Source organism: Calypte anna, chromosome 1 (assembly GCF_003957555.1).
Source record: "Calypte anna isolate BGI_N300 chromosome 1, bCalAnn1_v1.p, whole genome shotgun sequence".
Taxonomy (NCBI): Eukaryota; Metazoa; Chordata; class Aves; order Apodiformes; family Trochilidae; genus Calypte; species Calypte anna.
Genome location: NC_044244.1, coordinates 48,475,705 through 48,497,894, shown reverse-complemented (window position 1 = coordinate 48,497,894; position 22,190 = coordinate 48,475,705). Strand labels below are relative to the sequence as shown.

Genomic DNA, 22,190 nt, shown 5'->3' with positions numbered 1-22,190 from the left:
GGAAAGCGCAGGGAAAGCGCAGGGAAAGCGCAGGGAAAGCGCAGGGAAAGCGCAGGGAAAGCGCAGGGAAAGCGCAGGGAAAGCGCAGGGAAAGCGCAGGGATCTGGTGTCTACCAAAGCGGCGACACCGTGGGAACGCAGACCCCCAGGCGCCCTCCCTTTCCGCCGCCACCTCGGAACGGTGTGAACACGAACCCGGGTGACACGCCCAACTATCAGCCTGCAATTTACACACCAGCAGAACCCCAGCAGACCGCCCCACCCGCAACCGCGCCCCTCTGAGACTACAACTCCCGCCATCCCGCGGGGCAGGGCCCGCAGCACCTGCCTGCCCTTCTCCCTGCCCTTGCCCCCGCGGGAGGGGCCGCTCGGTAATTTTTTGCCAGCCGAGCTTTCCCTAAAACCGGAACAGGAGCGACCTGAAGGATCGGCTTCCCATCCTCCGCGGCGGGAGGAGGCGGCGGCGGCGCGGCGCCGCCCCACTCCTCAGGAGGCGCAACCGCGGTCAGCCCGCGGGCTTTCCTCGGGCAGTGGCGCTGCCATCGCTCCTCCTTCTCTCCAAGATGGCGGCGCCGTTGGCGGTAAATTCGGGTAAGAGGAGCCCGGGCTCGGGGTCGCGGCTCACCTTACCCCCCGAGGCGGGGCCGCTCGCAGTCTTCCCTGCCGCTGGCCAGCCGGGGGAAGCGGCATCTTCGCTATCGCCTTTCCTCAGAGCCCGCGGAGCCCGGGGAGCCCGGGGGCGGCCCTGGGAAATTCGGGCGTGGAGGAAGTGGAGGAGGCGGTGCGGCCCGAGAGGGCGGCGGGTGGGGCTGCGGAGCGTGGGGGCCGCCGCGGTGCTGGGAAAGCGTGGGGGATGCGGCCTCCGTGCGGCGGCACCCGGGGAGCTCCGGCCGCGCCAAAATGTCTGAGGAGGTGATGGAGCTCTGCCGTGCCCGTCTGATCCTGGCGAGGGGGGCGTGCAGGGGGCGACATGGAACAAGTACAGGCCACCGTGACTCGAGGAGAGCGGGGCTACTCAGTGCGTGTGTGATTAAGCATCGGTTTTGTGTTGGCGTTTATCTCCTAAAGTCATGTATAACAAAATGGGGGGGGAACCCTGAAGTTTGTTCTGTGTTACACAGGAAGTCTGGAAAGGTTAAGCTGGTTTCTTTTGCACTGAGTGCTGCAAAGCATTGGGAGCAGCAGGATCACTCGTGGTCATTTCAGAGCCTGTCACAAAGAGCAGGTCTTGGGCTACTGAGGTGAAATAATTCTGGCGAATAATTCAGGCGAATAATTCTGATACGAAAAGAAGAGACTGAATAAATGGAAATAACATGGCAGCTAATCTGGTCCAAACCCCTTCATTCCTCATGCCCCCTTAAAGCTGCCCCAGTCAGGTGGCTCAGGGCCTTATCCAAACTAGTTTTAAATATTTGCAAGTACAAAGATCATCCCAGAGGCTTTTCTGTTTCAAGGTGTGACCACCATCAAAGTAAATATTTTTTCCTGGTGGCTAACTGAGATTGTACTGCAGCTTGGGTCATTTGCTGCATGTATTCTCCTGGGGTAACTCTGTTTTCTGTGCACAGTGCCATCCAGTAGTTGAAGACAACAAAGCTTTCATCCATCTGAAGAGGGTCAGTTCTTTCAGATTCTCATTCATCCTGTTCTCCATCCCATTTTAGTGTCTGTCTCCAAGGAGCCCAAAACTAGACACAGTACTGGAGTGAAGGACTCTCAGAGATGCCAAAATAACCATTTGCCTACACCTACTGGCTGCAAGTCTGTGTGTAGCAACGACCTGGTGTGTAGAGGCTGCCATTGCTGCCAGGGTGTGTCCCTGAGTAGTGTTCAGCTTACCAGCTACCAGAACACTTGGGCATTTTCCTGTAAAGCTGCTTCCTAGCTACTTGGTCCCCAGCTTGTGCTGTTGTGAGGAGTTACTCTCTGTCAGGCAGAGGACACTGCAGTCACTGTTGTTCAGCTTGGTTTGGTTAATGCAGGGAAAATAGACACACTGAAAAGTGGTTGTGACTGCAATATGGAGATGGTCAAGAGGTCTGTAACTAAGGTGGTGTGTGTCAGTGACCAGTTAATAAAATGAAAGCTCTATTTCTGTTGCAAGCAAGGAGTGGATTTTACAGAGAAGATATTTTGATCTAACTGAATGAGTTACATCTCTGTCCCTCACTGAACAGCAGTAATTAAGCAAAGACCTTTCATTTGGCAGTGGAGGGTGATGATTCCTACCATTTACAGTACCATAAATGTAACTTCATTAAAGTGAAAGTTGGAGGAGTTCAAAGGAGACTATGCTTTGTTGTATAAATTACATATTTTACATATACATTTTATAGCTTTCTTGCTTAAAAAAAAAATGGAGAAAGGAGTTTTGTACCTGAAAGATGAGATAAATATTAAAGCAGATATGACACTAGAACTGATGATGATTTTGCCTTAATTTGTATTACATTGTTTTTGGGGAAATACATAGCATAGTTAAGTCTGGCAAAAAGGGTCAGGTATAAGTGTCAATTGTTCTTGCTGCCAAAAGAAGCAGCCCAGCCTTTCCTTCTGTGCTGTCCCGTGATGGGATGGTCAGTCTTTCTAAAACTGTGATAATAATAGAAACAGCATATGGGGGGGAAAAGTCAGCATAGTTGCTAAAGTCTAACTTCTTATCCATCCCAGCTGCTTATTCTCTCTGCATTACTCCATCTTTGTGCTAGCACAGCTTGTGCCATCACAGAGCAGACTGGATTGTAGATGCAGTCCTGCTGAAGACAAACACTTTTTTTGGGTTAGTTTTCAGTTGGAAGAGTTACATCCTAAATTTGTTTTAATGCCTTAGAGTACATGTATTTTGGTTGGTGCAGTACAGCTATGTTGTAGGGAGAAGAGCAGACAAATGGGCCAGGGAAATAGCTGAACAGCTTCTGGCAGGCACTTTAGATTGCTACTTGTGTTTATTGGAGTTAATAATTCAGTAAGAGTGGAAAGATTTTAAGGCAAATCTTTGAATTTGTAAATCTGGAAGTAAATCTTTGAAGTTATGTGGGAGAACCAGTTACAGTCTGAAATTATTTGTCTAATATTAGCTATTTTTATTTGTCTAGGCAGGAGAAGCACAATATGATTAAAACAATAGTGTTTATAAAGGATGGAGGATTTGTCTGTCCTTTTTAAAGGCTATCTTCAGATACAGCTCTATACAGCTCTTGCTTCTAATTCCATTGTAAATGAGAGTATTTGAGATGGTAGCTTTTGTTTGTGCTGACTTTGGGGTGAGAGAGTTTCTTTTGGATTTATTCATGTTTTACGTGGTTTCTTCCATTGCAGCATAGTAAAACTGAACCTTTTGCTTTGTTTGTTGCTGCTTCCAAGACAACTTAGGTAGTGGTAAAGTTGACTGAAACCAGGGTCTGGCTCTCTTAGACTTGCTCTTGTCTCCATGCTCACTTTCTACAGTTCGACTTGACTTATGCTGCCTTATTATTCAGGACATCTGTGTAGCATTTTGCTTTACTCTGAGGTGGAGTCTTGATGGCTTGAGAGTGACAAGCATCTTCACATCAGAGTAGCAGCTTTTCCTTGCTGTCTTAATGTAAGCAGCCTGGTAAAGATGAGGTGTGGATATGTGTGATGTACCTAGTCACCTAGCCAGGGTTACCTTGAGGGACAGATGTGGCTAGAACAAGCTACGTGAAGATAAAATGTTGCCTCTGTACCTGATTTTATACTACAATGTTATCTTGTACATTAATAAGAAAAGGAGGGGGAAGTGAAATATAAGATATATATTACAAATATAATATATCATAGATATATTAGAATAAATATATGTCATATTCTATAATATAGTCTAGCCCCAGAATTTAACGGTGTGCATCATCTTTTCTGCTTCTCTAGCTCCCTAAATTCAGTTAGGTTTTATATCACACCATTGTTATTTTTTTAATATGTTATGCCTTAAGAAGGGAAAACATGCTTCGCTTCATGGGCATAACAGTCTCTAATACTCTGAAGCTAACAGTAAGTTTAAAAAGTCTGCTTATTGAAAGTATTATATAAATTCTTCTTTTTGTTTGTTTCTTTCTTTCTCCATTTCAAATAATTTTTTTTTTGTTTTATTTCTTCTTCTAGCTGCCAGCTTGTGGGGGCCATATAAGGACATATGGCAGACTGTAATGAATGCTATTTGGAAAAGGCAACCTGAAGCTATTCATCGCCTCGACCAGGTTTTAAAGAAGCACAAATCTGACTTCATTTCTCTCTTCAGAAATCCGGTACTTGACTGATGCTTTCTTGTGGAACGAGTTGATAATTTTTACAGCACTTAACAGAAATGTGTTATAGCAATCTTGTTTTGCTGTAAGAATACAATTAGCTTGAATAATAGATGTTATTTTGCATAACATAGAGGATAATTTTACCTATAATGTTTTTTATTCCTCTTTATTTGAATGGTATTTTTAAGGCAATAGAAGAAGTATGTAATGTTCCAGCAGCCAAGTGTTAGCTTTTTTTGCTACTCTTGTGCATCTGAAATGAAGCACAAAAGTGTTTATCTGCTTTTGTTTTAAGCTTATGCTTCAGTCATGTTAATGATCACAAAGATCAAGTGAACACATTAATTTACAAAATATAGAATGTGTCTTGTTGGGAATGTGAGATGATGTAGAGAAACTCACTGTTTCTTGGCTGATTAATCACAAAGTGTCAACTAGAAATACATCATCTTTCAGTGGTGTGACTTCTCAAGTAGTATGTGGCTTTGTAACTGGTAGGTCAGAAGATTTACCAGTCAGTTATGGAGTTTTATCAGTATAGCTTGGCATCCAAGTTTAACAGAAAAAAACAATGATGTAGAAGATGGTGCTTTGGAGTAAGTAACCAGTTCTGGTTGACAACCTAGATGTCTTTCATTGATGTGATACAAACTCCTGTTAAAAACTGTATCAAAATTTACTTTCAGTGTCCCATTATTCTACAATAAATGTCAACACTGATCATATAAGATAATTAGATTATTTTTTGTACACTCCCACAAAGATGCCATGACTGTGCAAGCATGAAGCATTTTTAGGATGCCTTTACTATCTGTGTTTAAAAAACACTGCCTTTGTTTTGATGATGGCAACCTAGCCAGTCAGAACTGTACGTGTGAGGAAGGATTATTGTGTAAATCTTTATTCAGCATTTAATCTTGACATTTTGAATAACTTCCAATTCTCGGTTTTCTTGCAGCCAAAGAATGTTCAGCAGCATGAGAAAATTCAGAAAGCAAGTACGGAAGGAGTTGCTGTTCAGGGTCAGCAGGGAACTAGGCTTTTGCCAGAGCAACTCATCAGAGAAGCCTTTATCCTCAGTGACCTCTTTGATATTGGAGAGTTGGCAGCTGTTGAGCTCCTTCTAGCTGGTGAGAAGGGAAAATACTTGAGAGCTGGAGAAATACAACTTAAATAGGGCCTTCTTATTTAAGTGTTTGCTCAACATAAATGCATGATTCAATCAAGGCCTTAGCTTCCTAACACAGAATGTTCTTAAGAAGAGATCTGTTGTTGCTGTAATGTAGTATGATAGCAGTGTTCTGAACCTTAAGGTTCATATTTTGAGACTGTTACAAAAGTTTGAGGTTTTTACATATGTTTTACTTTCTCTGCCACTGGCTTTAAAAATAGTTTAAAAGTAATGGAGAGTTTTTCCATGAAGCAGTGTAATAGATACTTGTTCTTCAAACTGTGTTAGTTATACATTGGCATGTCCTAGATTTAAATCATACTCTTAATAGCTGATTAGTAAGATAAGTCTGGAAAGTGACACATGCTTTACATGTAGAAAATTGATTGCAGTGTTACTAAAGTGTAATTGCTAGTTAGCATTACTAGCAACTGTTCATTATTAAATTTCAAATTCATTAAAGAACTACCTTGCTAATTTGTCATCTTTGGAAAGCCTTCTTGAAGTCAATCTCAGTTTCCATTTTGAACTTGAATTTCCAGTGTAAATTAAAACAGACAGTTTCATTTTCAACAAGGGAAAGATATTTCCTGATAATTAGCTTTAACTGTTTATTAAGACACGTCAATATCACTTGTAAATACACATTTGGATCAGGTTACTTCCAGACTTGAACTTCTGTTTCTTTTAAATTTGCAGGTGTTTTAATAGTTTAATATAAATTTTAATAATTTCACCCAACATTTCTGTGATGTGTTAAAAGTGCCTGAAAGAAATCAAAGTGGGATTGCAATGATTGTTTTGACTGCTGCATTTATGTTTCATCAAAGTGTGTGTGTGTATATGTGTGTTCAACTTTCTGTGACATTTCTGTGTTTTTATTCAATAGGAGAACACCAGCAACCTCATTTTCCTGGCCTTACAAGAGGCCTTGTGGCTGTTCTGCTGTACTGGGATGGAAAAAGGTGCATTGCCAATTCACTGCGAACCCTCATCCAGTCCCGGCAAGGGAAGACATGGACATTGGAACTCAGGTTTGTATTAGGGTGATAAATTGATCAAAGCTCTTTGCTTTGAGTGATTTTAGGACTGATTAAACTCAGGAATATGAATATTCTCTAATTGGTTTGTTTCTCATAACATAGTGCAACCGCTTTCATGTTTAAAAAACAAGCATGTTATTCTTTTCTTACACGTGTTTTTGTTGGATTACAGGGGTATCCATTTTACTTTCATTTCCTTCATGCTACTTCAACTTTTGGCAGTGTTTTGTTTCAGACACCCTCCCAGTCAGTGTTGCTCTAACTAGTGCTGAGTACTCAGTATTTCAGAGACTGAATTTCTGCCTTTGCTGCATTCTGACTTCCCGTGCCCTGCAAAGCAGAATTATGCTCCTGTCTTTATTTAAAATGGATGCACTATCTACAGGCCAATGTAATATGCTGAATTTTTTTTAGTTGAAAAAGAAAACAATGCACAGTGATTGCTCGACTACAGAAAGATTAAAAGATGTGTTCTAGTTTCAGTATAAATTCTGAAACATAAAATAGATTATATACTTTGGAAATTGTTCCACCACTTCAGTAGGGTGTATGTAACTGGACAATTGTGTAAGAGAGAAGCTGAGAGTTTTTGAATTGCATGTGTCTTGTGTATAACACTTTTTCATTTTGATAGAAATCTTAGCTAGCTGATATGTGTTGCATTTTCATATTCCCTGTTCTTGAACCTGCAGTTGCCCAAAGACTTTGTATCTATTCCACATCATGTTTTGAGAGGGCACTGCTCGCTGATCAGTGTCGCACATGTAGTTGCTTTATGTATGTAATGTAGTCCATTTTATGTCAGCAAATACGTTTGATGGAATTCATGAATTTAGACTTCCTGTGGACTGGGAATAGTATGATTAATTGTTAAATTTATGTTCTTCCCACTATAGTCAAGAGTTAACGTCCATGACAACACGCTTTACTGATGACCTAATGGAGCAGGGTTTGACTCAGAAGATCCTCACTCTTGTGTCTCAAATTGATTTGAACAATGAATTTGATAAACTCCAACGAGAGCGAGGATTGGGCAGTGAGAAACATCGCAAAGAGGTAAAGAAAGGACTGGGAAGACTGGGTGTGAATATTCTTCTGAATTACTGCACAGATTAGAATATAGCTGGAGGGCCAAGAGATATGGACTGATGTATTTATTTTTTTTTTTTTTTAAACTTTGTAGTTTCTATTCTCTACCTTTGCAAACTCTGTTACTGCCTGAGGCATATTAACTACTCCACAGCTTCTGCTGTGTCAGTGTGGAATTCAAATTACTTCCTCATTTCCTGCATTTTTGCTGATACTCCCTGATGCTGGGGCGTACCTTATCTTTAGTGAAGAAATGTGATCAAGGACAGAAAGAAAGTAACCTTCATATTGGCACTGTGTGTAAATTTTATTCTAAGGAACGCATGTTAAATCATCTCAGCTCTACTATTATTATCACCACTGGAATGAAAATATCAATATAAAATTCACAGATTTTTTAAACAGATTGAAATCAAGTCTACCCAGGCCAATAGTGCTCTTTTTAATAATCCTATTGTATTAATATGAACAGAAGCATTTCTAATAGTGAAGAGTGAGAACTGATTGAAAGTGACTTGTCAGTTTTGTAATCCTTGAACCTAAGTGAGACCGTGAGTTACTGCAGAGTATGTTTCTAGTACAAAGATTTAAACATTATTTTTTTAGTTTCTGGACTTCTTCCTAATCTGTCTAAAAAATTACTATAGCATAGAGTAAATAAATTTGTTTTCCACCAAATAAAGAACATGTTTTACATTTTTTATATTAATTTAGAAACTAGGCAAATAATAGACTTCTGATTTACCTTGAATCACCTTAGCTTACTTCAGTTTTACCTTAAAATTCATTTAGTGCCTAATTTTAGGAGGTTTTCTTCTTTCTTTTAGGTGGACTACAATATTTCCTTCTGTATTAATTAAAACTGTGGTTCTGCTGTGCAAATTTCTTGCAGAAGTTTGAGTTTTCAAAAGCCAGTGTACTCTACTATATCATAGCATGCAATATTTTGCCAAATAAATAGAATAATAGTTTATAGTATGAAAATGCTTATTAAACTTCATGTTGGGCATGATCGTAGAATCATAGAATATTAGGAGTTAGAAGAGGCCTCTAAAATCAAGTCCAGTCCCCCAGGCAAAGCACATATTCTAGGGCAGACCACACAGGAACCCATCCCGGCAGGTTTTGAAAGTCTCCAGAGAAGGACACTCCACAACATCTCTGATATTTTTTCCATACATAATAGGGGATTATAAATTTAATTTATGTTTCTGTTCTAAAGTTCATGTGTATATTTTTTTGTCTGGGGGAATAAAATGCTGATTTTACATGTCTTTCATATTTCATGATCCCTTAAAAGTTATGTATTTGTACAGCCAGGTGAGGGCATCCCTTTTGGGCAAGGGGAAGACCTTATCTGGATATAACATATGTAACCTTATTTAGATATAATTGCCATTGCAATTGTGTAGTAGAGATGGGAAATGTGACTTGTGTATGTTAAGTTCACAGCTACAAAGTTGTATGTGGATTCATGTCCTGACCTTGGCAGAGATGCTGGTTTGCATATTCCAGTCATATTCCAGGGTACCTACTGACATCTCACAGGAAATACCTGGCAATATGAATACATTTAACAAGCAGAAATGTGCCTTTTGTTGTCTAGCAATTAAAAAATCCTGACATTTACTGTAGCTACTGTCTTTAGAATAATTTCTAACTTAACCTAGTCATAGTGATTGACAAATTGGACATGTTACCGGCATATTTTTATTCACTGTTTTTGTTTTTGATTTTTTCTTTTATAGGTTTCTGACCTCATTAAAGAGTGTCGACAGTCCTTGGCTGAAAGTCTCTTTGTCTGGACTTGTCAGTCATCTCTGAGTAAGGATGATACTTTAATCCTCATAAGTTACCTGGAGAAAGTAACAGTGGAAGCTGATGGTTCATTGGATGGTGTGAACTTATCTCTTCTCATGGCTCTTCTTTACTGCTTTGATGTCAGCTTTCTGGAACAAGGCACAGAGGATCGTGAAGGTAATGCTGCCAGGTTTCCCAAGGAGGTTATTTTCTGCAGATGGTTTATCCAGATAATTGTTGGTAACGTACATGGATATTGATTTTTTGTCATTGTGGTTATTTTTCCTTTTGATAGAGACAGTAGTGTAACCTAAATTAATTTACTGGTTTTGCCTCTCAATTTTAATTTATTATTTTACCTAATTATCTTTTCCATATTTAAGGAGAGGGATTTCTGTATTTTAACCAATTATGTTATTGATCAGAAACAAATTGGTAGCATTTTGCGTGTTTGCATTCACATTCATTCATTGGGTGTTGGTGTTGTGTTTTTTTGGTTTTTTTTTTGCTGTTCTTCAAGACCTGATGCACCGGCTCCCTCTGCTAACAGAAAGGCAGTACATAGCAACCATACACACTCGGCTTCAGGACTCTCAGCCTTGGAAATTACCAGGCCTGCAAGCTACTGTGAGATTAGCCTGGGCACTGACACTACGGGGAATATCTCAACTATCTGATGTGACAGGTAAGTCACCCTAAAGTGCAGTTCCTGCACGTTGGTATTCAGTACTTCCAAGTGGTGTAAGTCAAAGTGTATGTTACCTTTCTGAAGTGTCAGTATTTATCATTATTGTAAGAGTATTTATTATAAAATTATTTATCTTTGTTATAAAATTACTATTGACTCTCCTTTAAAGCTCTCTTTAAAGTGGGTAAGTGGGTTTGAGAACTGTTCTGAAATGTACACAGATTTAGCTATAGGTATTAAACAGTAATATTGCATTAGCATCTCATTGAAGTTCAAGGGGTTTTAGTGTAAATAAAAAAGTGAAAGATTGTATTTTAGCAGCTTTAGTATCATTTGAATGCATCAATTAAGAACAGGTTCATGCTTATGACTTTTTACATCTGTAGAAGTTAAACCTCAGTTGCTTGAGAGGGTGAATCTATTTTTAACTTTTTTTCTCTCTGTACTTCACAAGCCTTCTAGGCTTCTACTAGGTCAGAATCGAGTTTATGCAAAAATACCTGTTGAATAAAATGTAAACTTAATTATTAATATTTAATTAAGGTTGGTTCATTGTTCTTAGTTCAGAGACTTAAATTTGGTTGAGTAAATGGATTATGAACTTTAACACATAATGAAGAAGAGAGTTGAGACTATCACCCAACAGTAACTTGTCTTTTCCAGTCTAGTGTTTTCCTATGTGGTGGAAAAAACATCGTTGATTGAAGCATGTCAATGTATATGTCAGTCAGGTATTCTGAAGTAAGTTTTTTTTGTTAGCTGATAGCTATAATTTATTTTTTCCCCTCTTGTGCTTTTTGTTGCCCAGCTCTTGCAGAATTCACTGAGGCTGATGAAGCAATGGCAGAGCTTGCAGTTGCTGATAATGTCTTCCTGTTCCTGACTGAATCTGTGGTGGGGTCTGAAAATTTCTACCAGGAGGAGTTTTACATTCGCAGAATTCACAACCTTGTCACCGACTTCCTTGCACTCATGCCAATGAAAGTAAGTTTTTTCTGTGAATAGCAGTTCTTGAGAAATGTGAGCATCTCTTCTATATTTCTAACACTAGGACTGCTAGCATAGAGAGTCAGATCTGACCATCAGCTTGAGGTGCTGCAGTTCAGAAAACATTGACTTAGTGGGACCTCTGTGGTCTGGGGCTTGTTTTCCACATGGAAGCAGAATGTGATTTTTAAAACAGTTGAGTGTGGTGAGATTTCTAAAGCTAGCTTTTGTGGCAATAGTGGTTTGGTTTTGATTTACGTGATTAAAATTTAAATGAAACTTGGAATTGTTGGTAATGTACATGGATATTGATTTTTTGTCATTGTGGTTATTTTTCCTTTTGATAGAGACAGTAGTGTAACCTAAATTAATTTACTGGTTTTGCCTCTCAATTTTAATTTATTATTTTACCTAATTATCTTTTCCATATTTAAGGGGAGGGATTCTGCTTTTTCATTCAGTAGTATCAATTGTTGGAAAAATGAACAGCTGTTTTCACTAAGACAGCAGAAGTGCTATAAAAGGCTTTTTAAAAAAGTTTGAGGCAATTACAACAGCTTCATTTTACAAGATCTTGTATCTAGGCATAGAAAATTAAAATTCTATGAAAACCATTTTAATTAATTTATGGTGGCTTTGTGACCCTCATTGTGTTGAGCTGCATTGGAGTTGCCAAATAGTTGCTATTTTCAATGTGCAAAAAGAGAGATTTCAAAAAACATTTTGTTCATTGTAACCTCTCAGAATGAGAACAATATTGGCCAGAAAAACAGTGTTCGAGCCTTCAGACCATTTGAGGGCAAGTGTGAATATGCTGTTATACAGCTTTTTAGGTTTAATCCTAATCTATTTATAATCTGTTGGTATTGCATGTTTTTTTTTCTCACGTTGTTCATACCCATAGAACAATTATAATGTCAGTTCAAACAGTTTCATGTTGATAACTTTACAGTGGTGTTTCTGCTGTAATGGCTGCCTGCATATACCACTTACCACGTTATAGCAGGCTTTGGACATCCTTCGAAGGCTGTAATGTAATTTTCTGTAATACAGACACAATAACTTAGGAATCTTCTGAATGTATGAGGAATGTGTGAGGTATGTTTTATGGAAGGTCCTTAATCAATCAAGTGTGAACACATTTGGACCTGGGGTTGTTTTTTATGAGCCAGTTCTTCATTAGGTGGTGTTGCTTTCCAAAAGATGAAATGTCTTCCTGTAATGATACCAGTTTTTATGAAAGAGATACAAGGTAGATTTTAGAATGAAGGTGAGAGAGCTGGAGGTTGCTGCCTGTGAGATTTAGAGCATATGCAACCCTGTCTCTTGTATCCACTGAAATGCTTGAAAGTCCCAAGAATGTTGATTGGTTTGTTTTGGTTTTTTGCTTTGGTCCAGTTCTGCAGTTAATTGTAGCTGATGCCTAAATATGAAGAGAAATATTTTTCATTATGAGGATGATAAGTAGTAAATATTTTGTAATATAGGATCCAAGCAAAAATCTGACCATATTTCTGTTTAATAGAAGCCAGTACAAGCTGTTTCACAGAAAAGACTGTTAGCTCTGTTAGCAGGCACTTGGGATATAGTCCTACAAAGGAATATTTTTAATCTCAACTGCTATTAGTTAGTGATTGGCTTATGTACTCTGGTATTTCTACGGAATCTGAACTTTAAGGTAAAGAAAAGCACCCTTTTTGCAGCATCTTTCTGTTTTATGGAGGGTTTGGGGTTTTTTTTTTGTCCATTTATATGTATGTTCAGTTTTATGTAAATCTGTAAGCCAACATTCTGTTTAACTCTTCTGTGTAGTTTTAACATTTATGTTGCTCGCCAGTGATGATTTGGGTTAATCTTTTGGTTGACTGCATCACATTCAGAACTTGGTAATTAGCTTTAGTAGTTTAGGTAGTTAATTATTTAATTTATCATCACTCAATTTTGTCTGTTTGTTTGTTAGTATACTAATTTGGCTATTTTTAAACTATTTTTTTCTTGATGAGACACAATTATTTTGCTGCTCATTTGGTTTGTCAAGTGAAGTTCTGTTATAGACCAAATACGTCTCCATTGACTATCACCATGTTTTAATTTTTGACATGTTGAAATGGTTCTTTGTTTCTGCTTCTTTTTCTTCAATGCCTGCTTAATATGGGATAAAAATTAACTTTTCATCTCATAGCTGTTTGCTTTCTATAAGCCTCTGGTGGGGTGTTTTGTCAGTCTTTTTGACATTAAAATCAAATGTCTTATGTATCTTTAAATGACTAAGAAAAGTGCAATCCACAGGCCTACATACAGAGAACATTATTTTACAGTGTTTTCTGTTTCTTTTCACACCTTGTGGATAATGGCTTAACTTTCTTTGTTTGCAGCTAACCTATCTAGCTTTTGAAGTAAAAAGAGGAGAAGGATCCACGTTTTGCAGCCAAGCCAGAGGAGTTGGTGAAGTCAGTTGGGAAAAACTCCCATGTTAAGTTCAGGGCTTTTGCTATGAACTGAGGGCCTTGGTAGTAAGAAAGTGACTGAATATATCTTTTAATATGAGCTCTTAGGGGGGAGGGGAGGAAAAAATAACAAACTGACTAGTCTTGTCATGTATGTGCAAGCTCTTTTGCTTTCTAAGTTTTTAATAGGCTGTTTAGACGATTCTGTTATTTCTGTTCTGCTTCACCCTTAGCTAAATATAGACCAATGTTTTTTTGCACTTCATAAATTGTATAGGTGAAACAGCTGAGAAACCGTGCTGATGAAGATGCTCGCATGATCCACATGAGTATTCAGATGGGTAATGATCCACCTATTTCCCTTCGGAGAGATCTGGAGCACTTAATGCTTTTAGTAAGCCCTATTTTCTTTTAAATTACTCTGTCAAAAAGTGATTGTGATTAGAGGGATTTTTGTCTTAAATATAGGCATTTTCTGTAACTTTTCTTGTAAAGGAATGAATTTACTGCTTCAGTTTCTGATGATAATGAAGTGTCATTTAATCCTTGTTTAGTAAGTAAATACTGTACTGGTTCTTATATTTGAAGAATTTTTGAGTTGAAGCTATTTGACAAGATATTTAAATATCTAAAACTTTGAATTATAATAAGATTATCCTAATACCTCTTATCTTAAGCTGTTTTATTTTAATATAACTTTAGAAATAGGAACCTTAAGACTACAGGCTACTGCTGGAATTGCCTATTTAACTGGTGTATTCTATATCTTGTCTTCATTAATATCTTAAAAAGTTGGACATTTTTATATAGAAGTTAGCAATTTTCAATACAGCATTCTTTAATATAGGGATTGCTTGTCTTTTGCAAAGATAATTCTTTAGTTTATAGAACATTAATAGGAAAAATTATAGTGAAATGCTTTCTTAAGTAGCTCTGAGATACAGAGTGAATTTAAATGAAGAGCTGGAAATGAGAATTGAGAAATTTGTATGTTTAGATCATGAGTAAGATTTCTAATCCTGGTGCTGTCTAACTTTTTAAAGTTAATATATTATGGTATGCAAGTGGTTATTTAAAGAGAAACAGCACTGTTCTCTTAGCAGTGTTTTAGTCTGTAACAGTCATATAGAATGTACAGTTTTAAGTAATAAGGAAAGTTTCACTTGAGTGTGCATTTTGAATTTCTCTGGTTTTCATTTGTTCTGGTATTGCTATTTAAAATCTCATTTTCAGAATGTTTTAAGGAATGGAATGCTATCCATGGGATGCTTTGACTTGCTTGTTTACCTTATTTAGAAGCAGTGCTTGGTGTTGAAGTAATTGTCTTTTCTTTATGTAGTTGATATTTTTCTAAAATCTTCCTTTCTTTGATAGATTGCTGAATTGTATAAAAAAGACCCCTTTAATTTGGAACTTGCCCTTGAATACTGGTGCCCATCAGAGCCTTTGCAGACATCGACCATCATGGGGTCCTACCTCGGAGTGGCTCATCAGCGACCACCTCAGCGCCAGGTTATCTAGATTTTCTTGATTAATTATTAGTTACTTCAAATTAAAGTACTAAAAACACGGGCAACAAAGGTGTGGTGTCCTTATTACAGATGGATTTTAAAAAGTCACTTTTATCAGTGGCTTGTCTGCATTTGTTCTGCTTTTCTTGACATAGTAACCATTGCTTGCTCTAAAATGAGCTCCTGCCAGTCAGTCATGGTTGACAAGAATCTGAACAAGAAAGAGTCCTAAAAACCCTCTTTGAAAATTTTGTTTAGGTCTGATTTTGTTGCAGTTGCTAAATGAATTCTGATAACAGTTGCTCTTGTGTTTTCTGTAGGAAGATCTCTACATACCTTTGGTGTAATTGAGATGTTAAATTCCTTAACTATAAAACCCATTACTAACTGTAATTGATAGTATTCCAGGGGATTAAAACCAATAAGGATATTGTAAGTATTTAAAGCCCAAAGCTTATAGCTGTGAGAGACAGAACTCAAAATCAGAATGAAGAAGGCATCTAAACAGATGAAGACCTTCTAAACCTCTTTGGATACTTGGGATGTTTCTTGAAGGACTGTGCAGTGTTAGGCAAAACTAAGTGTGAGGCATACTGTAGACATCCTGAGACCCACCTGGAATACAGGCAATTTAAGTTGGAGTTTGTGCAATCTGGTGCAATCTACAAACACCCAGGGTCCTCCACCAGGGAGGAACCACTGTGTGTGAGTTACTGTGCAGGGATATGGCAAGCATGGAGAATTCTTTCCCCATATCACTTAACTTGCACTGTGGGAAGTGTTAACAATACTGCTGTGTAGAAACACGGAATTGGAGAGTTAGCATATTTTGCAGTAGCATAAATGATTTTGATTTGTTTCTTTTCTCTTTGAAATGTGATTTTCACCTCAGGGAAACTGAGTAGACCAGTCTACAAAGGATATTTTTGGGTTTTCTTGAATTACAATCTTTCTGTGTACACCTCTCCTGCCTACCTCCTCCAGTTACATTAGAATCTATTTTCTGACTTGGGCTGCCTATTGTTTTCCTAAAATACTTGTATTTAATTTTTTTTTTTAACACTGATCTTTCTTTGTTCTAGGTTGTCTTGTCAAAGTTTGTTAGGCAAATGGGAGATCTTCTTCCTTCCACAATTTACATCCCATACTTGAAAATGCTGCGGGGTCTGGCTAGTGGGCCTCAGTGTGCTCATTACTGCTTCAGTCTGCTAAAAGTCAATGGCAGTAGTCATGGTAAGAAAAGTGTTCATCTCTTTTTCAACCCTTCTCTAGAAAAGTACAAATACTTATTTGAGATGAATTGTGGCTTCATACTTGAAGCATTTCATTATTAGTACAAAGATTAAATTGAAAGGCTTCATTTGTAATACAGAAAAAAAAAGACTCATTGGGTAATTCAGTGTCTGAACATCTTAGCAAGTAAGTCACATAATGAAGTGGTGCATTTAAAAAAAAAAGCTGTGTCTTAACACTATGAGATGTAGAATATCAATATTTCTTTTTGTAAAACAAAATCAGTAATGTCTTAACATTAAGTTGTATATTTTGTAAATATAGTTGTCTTTCATGAGCTGTTTTTTTTCAAAAGTACCTTGTTCTGCTAGAATTTCTTGATACATATGGTAGTTTCTCAATATAATATATGCTGGTCTGTTCTGTGTTTTGCATTATTTTTCTATTTCCACCTTCCTTTAAAGATATAAATAATGTTGCAAATTTTCTGATTCAGAAAACTTATTTGTGCTGGCTTTTCATATTGGCACCTTTCTGTCTCTATTAAAAAAAAAAAAACCAAAACAAATAAAAAGCCAACAAAAACCAAACTAGAAACATGAATTTCAGAAACAATAACTTTGAACTTTTTTTTTCTTCTCTAGATAGGAGAGTTTTCCTTTAATTTAAATCTAACTACCCTGCTTATCACCCATTGAAAGAGTAGAAAGAAAATCTCACCAGTTTGTCATTTTATCTAGTGGAAAACATCCAAGGAGCAGGTGGCAGCCCTGTCTCCTGGGAGCATTTCTTCCACTCCTTGATGCTTTACCATGAGCACTTAAGGAAGGACTTGCCAAGTGCAGACAGTGTCCAGTATCGTCACCTGCCTCTCCGAGGAATCACACAGAAAGAACAGGATGGATTAATTGCCTTTTTACAACTGACCACTGTTATAGTGAATTGGGTTAGTAACCTTTTATTTGATTTTCTTTGTTAATACTGTTTTCTTCTTGCAAAAACATCATTGTTCTGCTGTCAAGTTGGGTTGACCAAAAAAGAATATGTAGAGCAAATTTGCCTAGCAGTTGTCTTTTGATTAGTGAACTGCAAATTTATGGGAAGCATCAGGACAAAGTCTGAGTGAAGCAGGAAGAGATGACACATTCTACTGTGTTGCTGGTGTTACTGATTTTCTTGCTTTCCAGGCACTTTGGTGTCATGGAGATGTCTTTCATAAGTGAGGTATATTCAGAAGCAATTAATACGGAATAGAAAAGTTCTTTGCATTTAATTAAGAGTTTGAAAAGGCAAAAATAATTCATTAATTCAAAAGGAAAAGGTAGAAGTTTAGCAAGGAGATAGATCAACTGTGAAACTTGCCTCCAAACGTAGATATAAAATGTCCCCATAGCAAGAGTCTAAAATGTGCCATGGATTGACTGGAAGAGGATTCCAAGAAGTTAAAACAGCAGTGCAGAACTTGTGCTGTGGATTGCCTGGGTAATTCTGGATAGTGTGGAATTAAGCTCCTCAGTACCCACCAGATTCTGTGGCCTGAAAATTCTGTGATGTAGTGAGATTCCCTTGGTTTTGCTGACACAAACACAACGCTGATCAGTAAAACTAATTAGGCTTTTTAAAAAGCATCCTTGGTAGTAGTGATAATGGGTTGTTCCTATGTGAGCTGTTATGACAGCATTGGATAAGCATGGAAAAAGAAACTTAAAACTAGTATTTCCTGGCATCATCAAACAATAACTCTGGGGGAAGTAAATTTGTTTTAAGGATGCGGGGAATTGTCATTTGAGGTTAGAGGATTATTCCTGTCCAATGGCTCATCTGAGAGTTTCAGATGAACTTACACTCGTGATGAACCCTGCTCATAGACTTAAACAAACTCCTAGTAAATATCCAAAAGCTGTTTAAGTTAATAATAGAAATATTGATAAACAGTCTCTAGCACTGCTTGAAGAAGCTGTCTAGTAGTGAGGTACTTAGAATATTTAAGGTTAATTGCATGAGTGTATTTCAACTAAAAAAAAAAACCTAGGAATTTTTAAAATCTTTATAAGAAGCTTACACACTGCACATATTTCTGTATGGTTAGGCACAATTTTAATACTCATGAGCCATTAAATTGGGCTTTTTGTTTAATGGAAACTATTTGCTTTGGAACAGTCTACCATTCTTCTGATGTTTTGTGTACCTACCAAGTACAGAGTGGTTGATATTGAATTGTGAGGTAGAGATTACAAGATATGAATAATCCTCAAAGTTACAATCTGCAATTTTGTTTTCTGTTGAATGCCATAGAGTGAGAATGCTCGCTTGGCTCTTTGTGAGCACCCTCAGTGGACACCAGTAGTCGTCATTCTGGGACTTCTGCAGTGCAGCATTCCTCCTATTTTGAAAGCGGAGCTATTAGAAACCCTTACAGCTTTTGGAAAATCTCCTGAAATAGCTGCTTCACTCTGGCAATCCCTGGAGTATACACAGGTACTTTAGGATTTTCAGTGCTTAGAACTATAGCATCCCAATCAGTTGAAGCTGTCAGTGTATTTGATACAGTGTTGCTTTTTGTCTTAAATTTTCTTTTTGCCATTGTTTGAATATAGTTTTTTTCACTTAGTAAACACAGTTCGTATGTTAAAACAATTTTGAAATTGTCAGTATGTTTTTATGCCTTGGAGATCTCATTGGCTGTGCTTATTTTACATAAATACAGCTCTTCCAACAAACTGTCTTGTGTGTTCAGTACACTTTTTCGTCAAGGTATGTCTTCAGTAAGAAAAGTTCTGCTGTGTATTTTTCTGCTAGAAGTTGGTTTTGTTATTTTTGGTGGTTGTTGTGTAATATTCTTCCAGTTAATTGTAATTAATAGGATATTTTTACTTAGTTTCACGTTTAGATGGCAAACATCAGCTACATGTTAAAGCCCTACCTTTTTAAAAAGTGGCTTTTTCCTTCTGTCTTGATTTCAGCAAAAAAATTTAAATATGAATTTCAGGGAAGCTCAATATAAAATGAAAAAGCTCTTTGTATTGTTAATTCAAAAATCCCAATGCAATGGGATTATTTTACAATGTGTGTTATGGTTCAGACTTACTGCTGTGTTAACTGAAAGAACTTGCAGAATTAACTGCAACTGCTGGTTTATTGTTAATCAATATTAGTATCTTTGTATTACTACTACTACTACTAATTCCTGACAGGAATTAAATCTTATAATAGTAGTATTTCAAATGCTCACCACTTTTGCTTCCTTGAAATACACTGTTGTAAGAAATGACAAGGCAAACATCTTTCAGGCCAATTACATTAGAGGCCAATGTAAGATAAAAATCATTAATGTAAAAATATTTCTGTTCTTAGTTTCATTTAATAATAAAAATGATGCAGATCTTTAAGGATGTAAACCTAGAAGTATACAGGTGTACTATACATAATACAGCCTTTCGGGGCAGAAAAATACTAACTTTTTACCTTTTGAAAGGACTTACAGCTAAAAAGTTATGAGAACCCTTTGGTCTTGAGATAAATGGTGGAAATGCATGTTGATCATATGAAATGTATTTACCTGCTTTCATTTCTTTCTGTTTTGAAGATACTACAAACTGTGAGAAGTCCAGGCCAGAGACAAGCAGTTGGTATTGAGGTAAGAGTTTTTCTGTACCCAGGCAGGCTCTCTCACCATTTCCACATGAGTTTGGGAAACATTTTCAGAGTCTACATCTGCTAGTGTGACCACTCAAAACCCTTCTTACTTTACTCTCAGGCTTGCTCATAATTGCTGGAAATTTTATTTATTAATTAATCTAGTGCAGGTTCATGCTAGTAACAGAGAAACATCTAAACCCTCAAATTTGTTCCGAGCACTTCTTACTAAGGTTTTCCTGTTTTCCTCAATAGGCCTCAGTTTTGTTACAATTTACTACAGCTTACTTCACTTCGTAAATAAACCCAAAGTATATAAATGCTGAGGCATGTCTTCTAGTGTTCAGTAGCCCTGGAGAAGAGTGTATTGCTGAACTGCAGTGGCAGTGCTGTTGCTTCACTGCTTTTGCCTTGTAGTGTACCATAGACAAAACCACAGCAAAGCCAATTCAGTATCAACTTAATTCACAGATGCTGCCTTGATATTATTTGTTCTTGCCTCTTTTTTCCTCTCTCAAAATACTTGATTTTTCTTCTGGTTTTGCTGTCCTCTTGGGAAGGTTGAGCTGAATGAGATTGAGTCCCGATGTGAGGAATACCCTTTAACCCGCGCCTTCTGCCGACTCGTCAGCACACTGGTGGAGAGCTCATTCCCCTCTAACTTGGGAGCAGGTCTCCGCCCGCCAGGCTTTGATCCCTATCTCCAGTTCCTCAGGGATGCTGTGTTCCTCCGATTCCGTACCAGAGCGTACCGGAGAGCTGCTGAAAAAGTAATTTTTCTTTGAATTTTTTTTTCTTTTTAGGATGTAGTTAAAATGATGTGGCACTGCTCATGTGGCCTAGGTCTGTCTGAGAAGCTGTGCAAGTTTGATGCAGCAGAGGTAGCCTGGAACAGTTCATAGTATTTCGATTCTGACTAGTGATTTGTGGGGTCATCAAGATCTATGAGCTACTTCTAAGGAGCCTGTATAAAGTGCCTTTTAAAAACAAACACACAAACAAAACAAAAACCCCCCACAAACCAGAGGAATTTTATATTATTGCTAAATTTCAATTTGCTATACAGGATTCTGCAACTCTACCACATGCCTAATGACTTCTAAACATCACGTGGCCAAACCTACAAGTCAGATTTGTCCTTGTTACTTCAGAGAAAATTTCTGTCTTGCTGAACCAAGGAATTTCAGTTTCCTTTATGATCCTTCTGGGTTGAAATGCATGATAGACTTTATCCTGGGAGGCTATTAATGATCTGTTGCCAGCTGTGTACCTACTAAACTTTTTATTGCTTGTAGTTTCACTATACTGGTATGTATATTATATAACAGAGACTAAAGTAGGCAAGATACCTATTTTAGTGTTCCATGTTACTTTAAAAAGAAAGCTTGGCCTTTCAGATTATTTGACATGATAAATTATACATGGTATTGAGTAGTATTTCAGAATTGGATAGTCATGCCATACTTCTGATCCATCACTGCATTGCCTTTAGTATTCTTTGTTAATCTGGTCTTGTTGCTGCAGTCTTACTCTGTGTACAATTTTTTCTTCATTTTGTGATTATCTACAGTGGGAAGTAGCTGAGGTAGTTCTGGAAGTGTTTTACAAATTGCTGCATGACTACGAACCTCAGCTTGAAGACTTTGTGGACCAATACGTGGAGTTACAAGGTTATCTTCTTCATTTGTTCACTGGCAAACAGAGTTGTAACTTGATTCTTGTCTCTTGCCTCTGTCCTGTGATCTTGTTTAATGTTGGAAGTAAACTGGTAGGGAAAAAAAAAAAAAGGCATTCAAAAAGAATCCACCTGCTGTGGGGAGCTATGTTGCTGACAAGAGTAGGGGTACATCCCTACTTCCCTAGCTCTACTAGGAGGATGACTTCTTTCTCTCTGGCATTGTGGATTTGGTTAAGGAGCAGCATTGGACAGTTAAAACCACCTTGGTTTTGGGCTTGTTTCTCTGGATTTCTTTGGCCTGTATCTAAGTCAACAGTATTCATAGGGTTAATTTAAAGGTGTCTGTTTTTTATATATCCTGGTATTAATATTATTGGCATATCAGTTATTCAGAACAGACAGTATCAGTTGAATTATGATCTAAAGTAAATTCTGGACAATATTCTTTAAAAGGCCAAAGTAAATAGCAGTTGTTTCAATGTAGAAAATTTATGGCATACTTGTGCTGCAGATTATTTTTTTTTTTAATACAAAGTTTCTTCTTAAATTTGAATGCCAACCTGATGCCTGTGGATTTCCTTGTAGCTGTAGAGATATAAGAACCACTTCTTAAGTGAACAACAACTGCAGCGTGTA

The 22,190-nt window shown here is 37.6% G+C and overlaps 1 protein-coding gene across 3 annotated transcripts in view; it reads left to right on the top strand.

Moving 5' to 3' along the window:
- Positions 1-487: 487 nt before the first annotated feature.
- The window catches only part of NUP205 (nucleoporin 205), a 46,307-nt gene continuing 24,604 nt past the window's right edge, over positions 488-22,190 (top strand). For 2 of the 3 annotated variants that reach the window (XM_030466751.1, XM_030466761.1), the window contains exons 1-16: positions 490-591; positions 4,126-4,268; positions 5,230-5,401; positions 6,332-6,476; positions 7,382-7,541; positions 9,323-9,551; positions 9,895-10,059; positions 10,871-11,046; positions 13,774-13,890; positions 14,871-15,008; positions 16,090-16,240; positions 16,981-17,186; positions 18,536-18,718; positions 19,827-19,877; positions 20,437-20,646; positions 21,447-21,546. In XM_030466751.1, coding sequence (XP_030322611.1) covers positions 564-591; positions 4,126-4,268; positions 5,230-5,401; positions 6,332-6,476; positions 7,382-7,541; positions 9,323-9,551; positions 9,895-10,059; positions 10,871-11,046; positions 13,774-13,890; positions 14,871-15,008; positions 16,090-16,240; positions 16,981-17,186; positions 18,536-18,718; positions 19,827-19,877; positions 20,437-20,646; positions 21,447-21,546 — 2,374 coding nt within the window. In that variant the 5' untranslated portion in view covers positions 490-563. Of the gene's footprint in view, positions 592-4,125; positions 4,269-5,229; positions 5,402-6,331; positions 6,477-7,381; positions 7,542-9,322; positions 9,552-9,894; positions 10,060-10,870; positions 11,047-13,773; positions 13,891-14,870; positions 15,009-16,089; positions 16,241-16,980; positions 17,187-18,535; positions 18,719-19,826; positions 19,878-20,436; positions 20,647-21,446; positions 21,547-22,190 lie in introns of all 3 variants that reach the window. The other variant, XM_030466769.1, reaches the window with a different exon arrangement.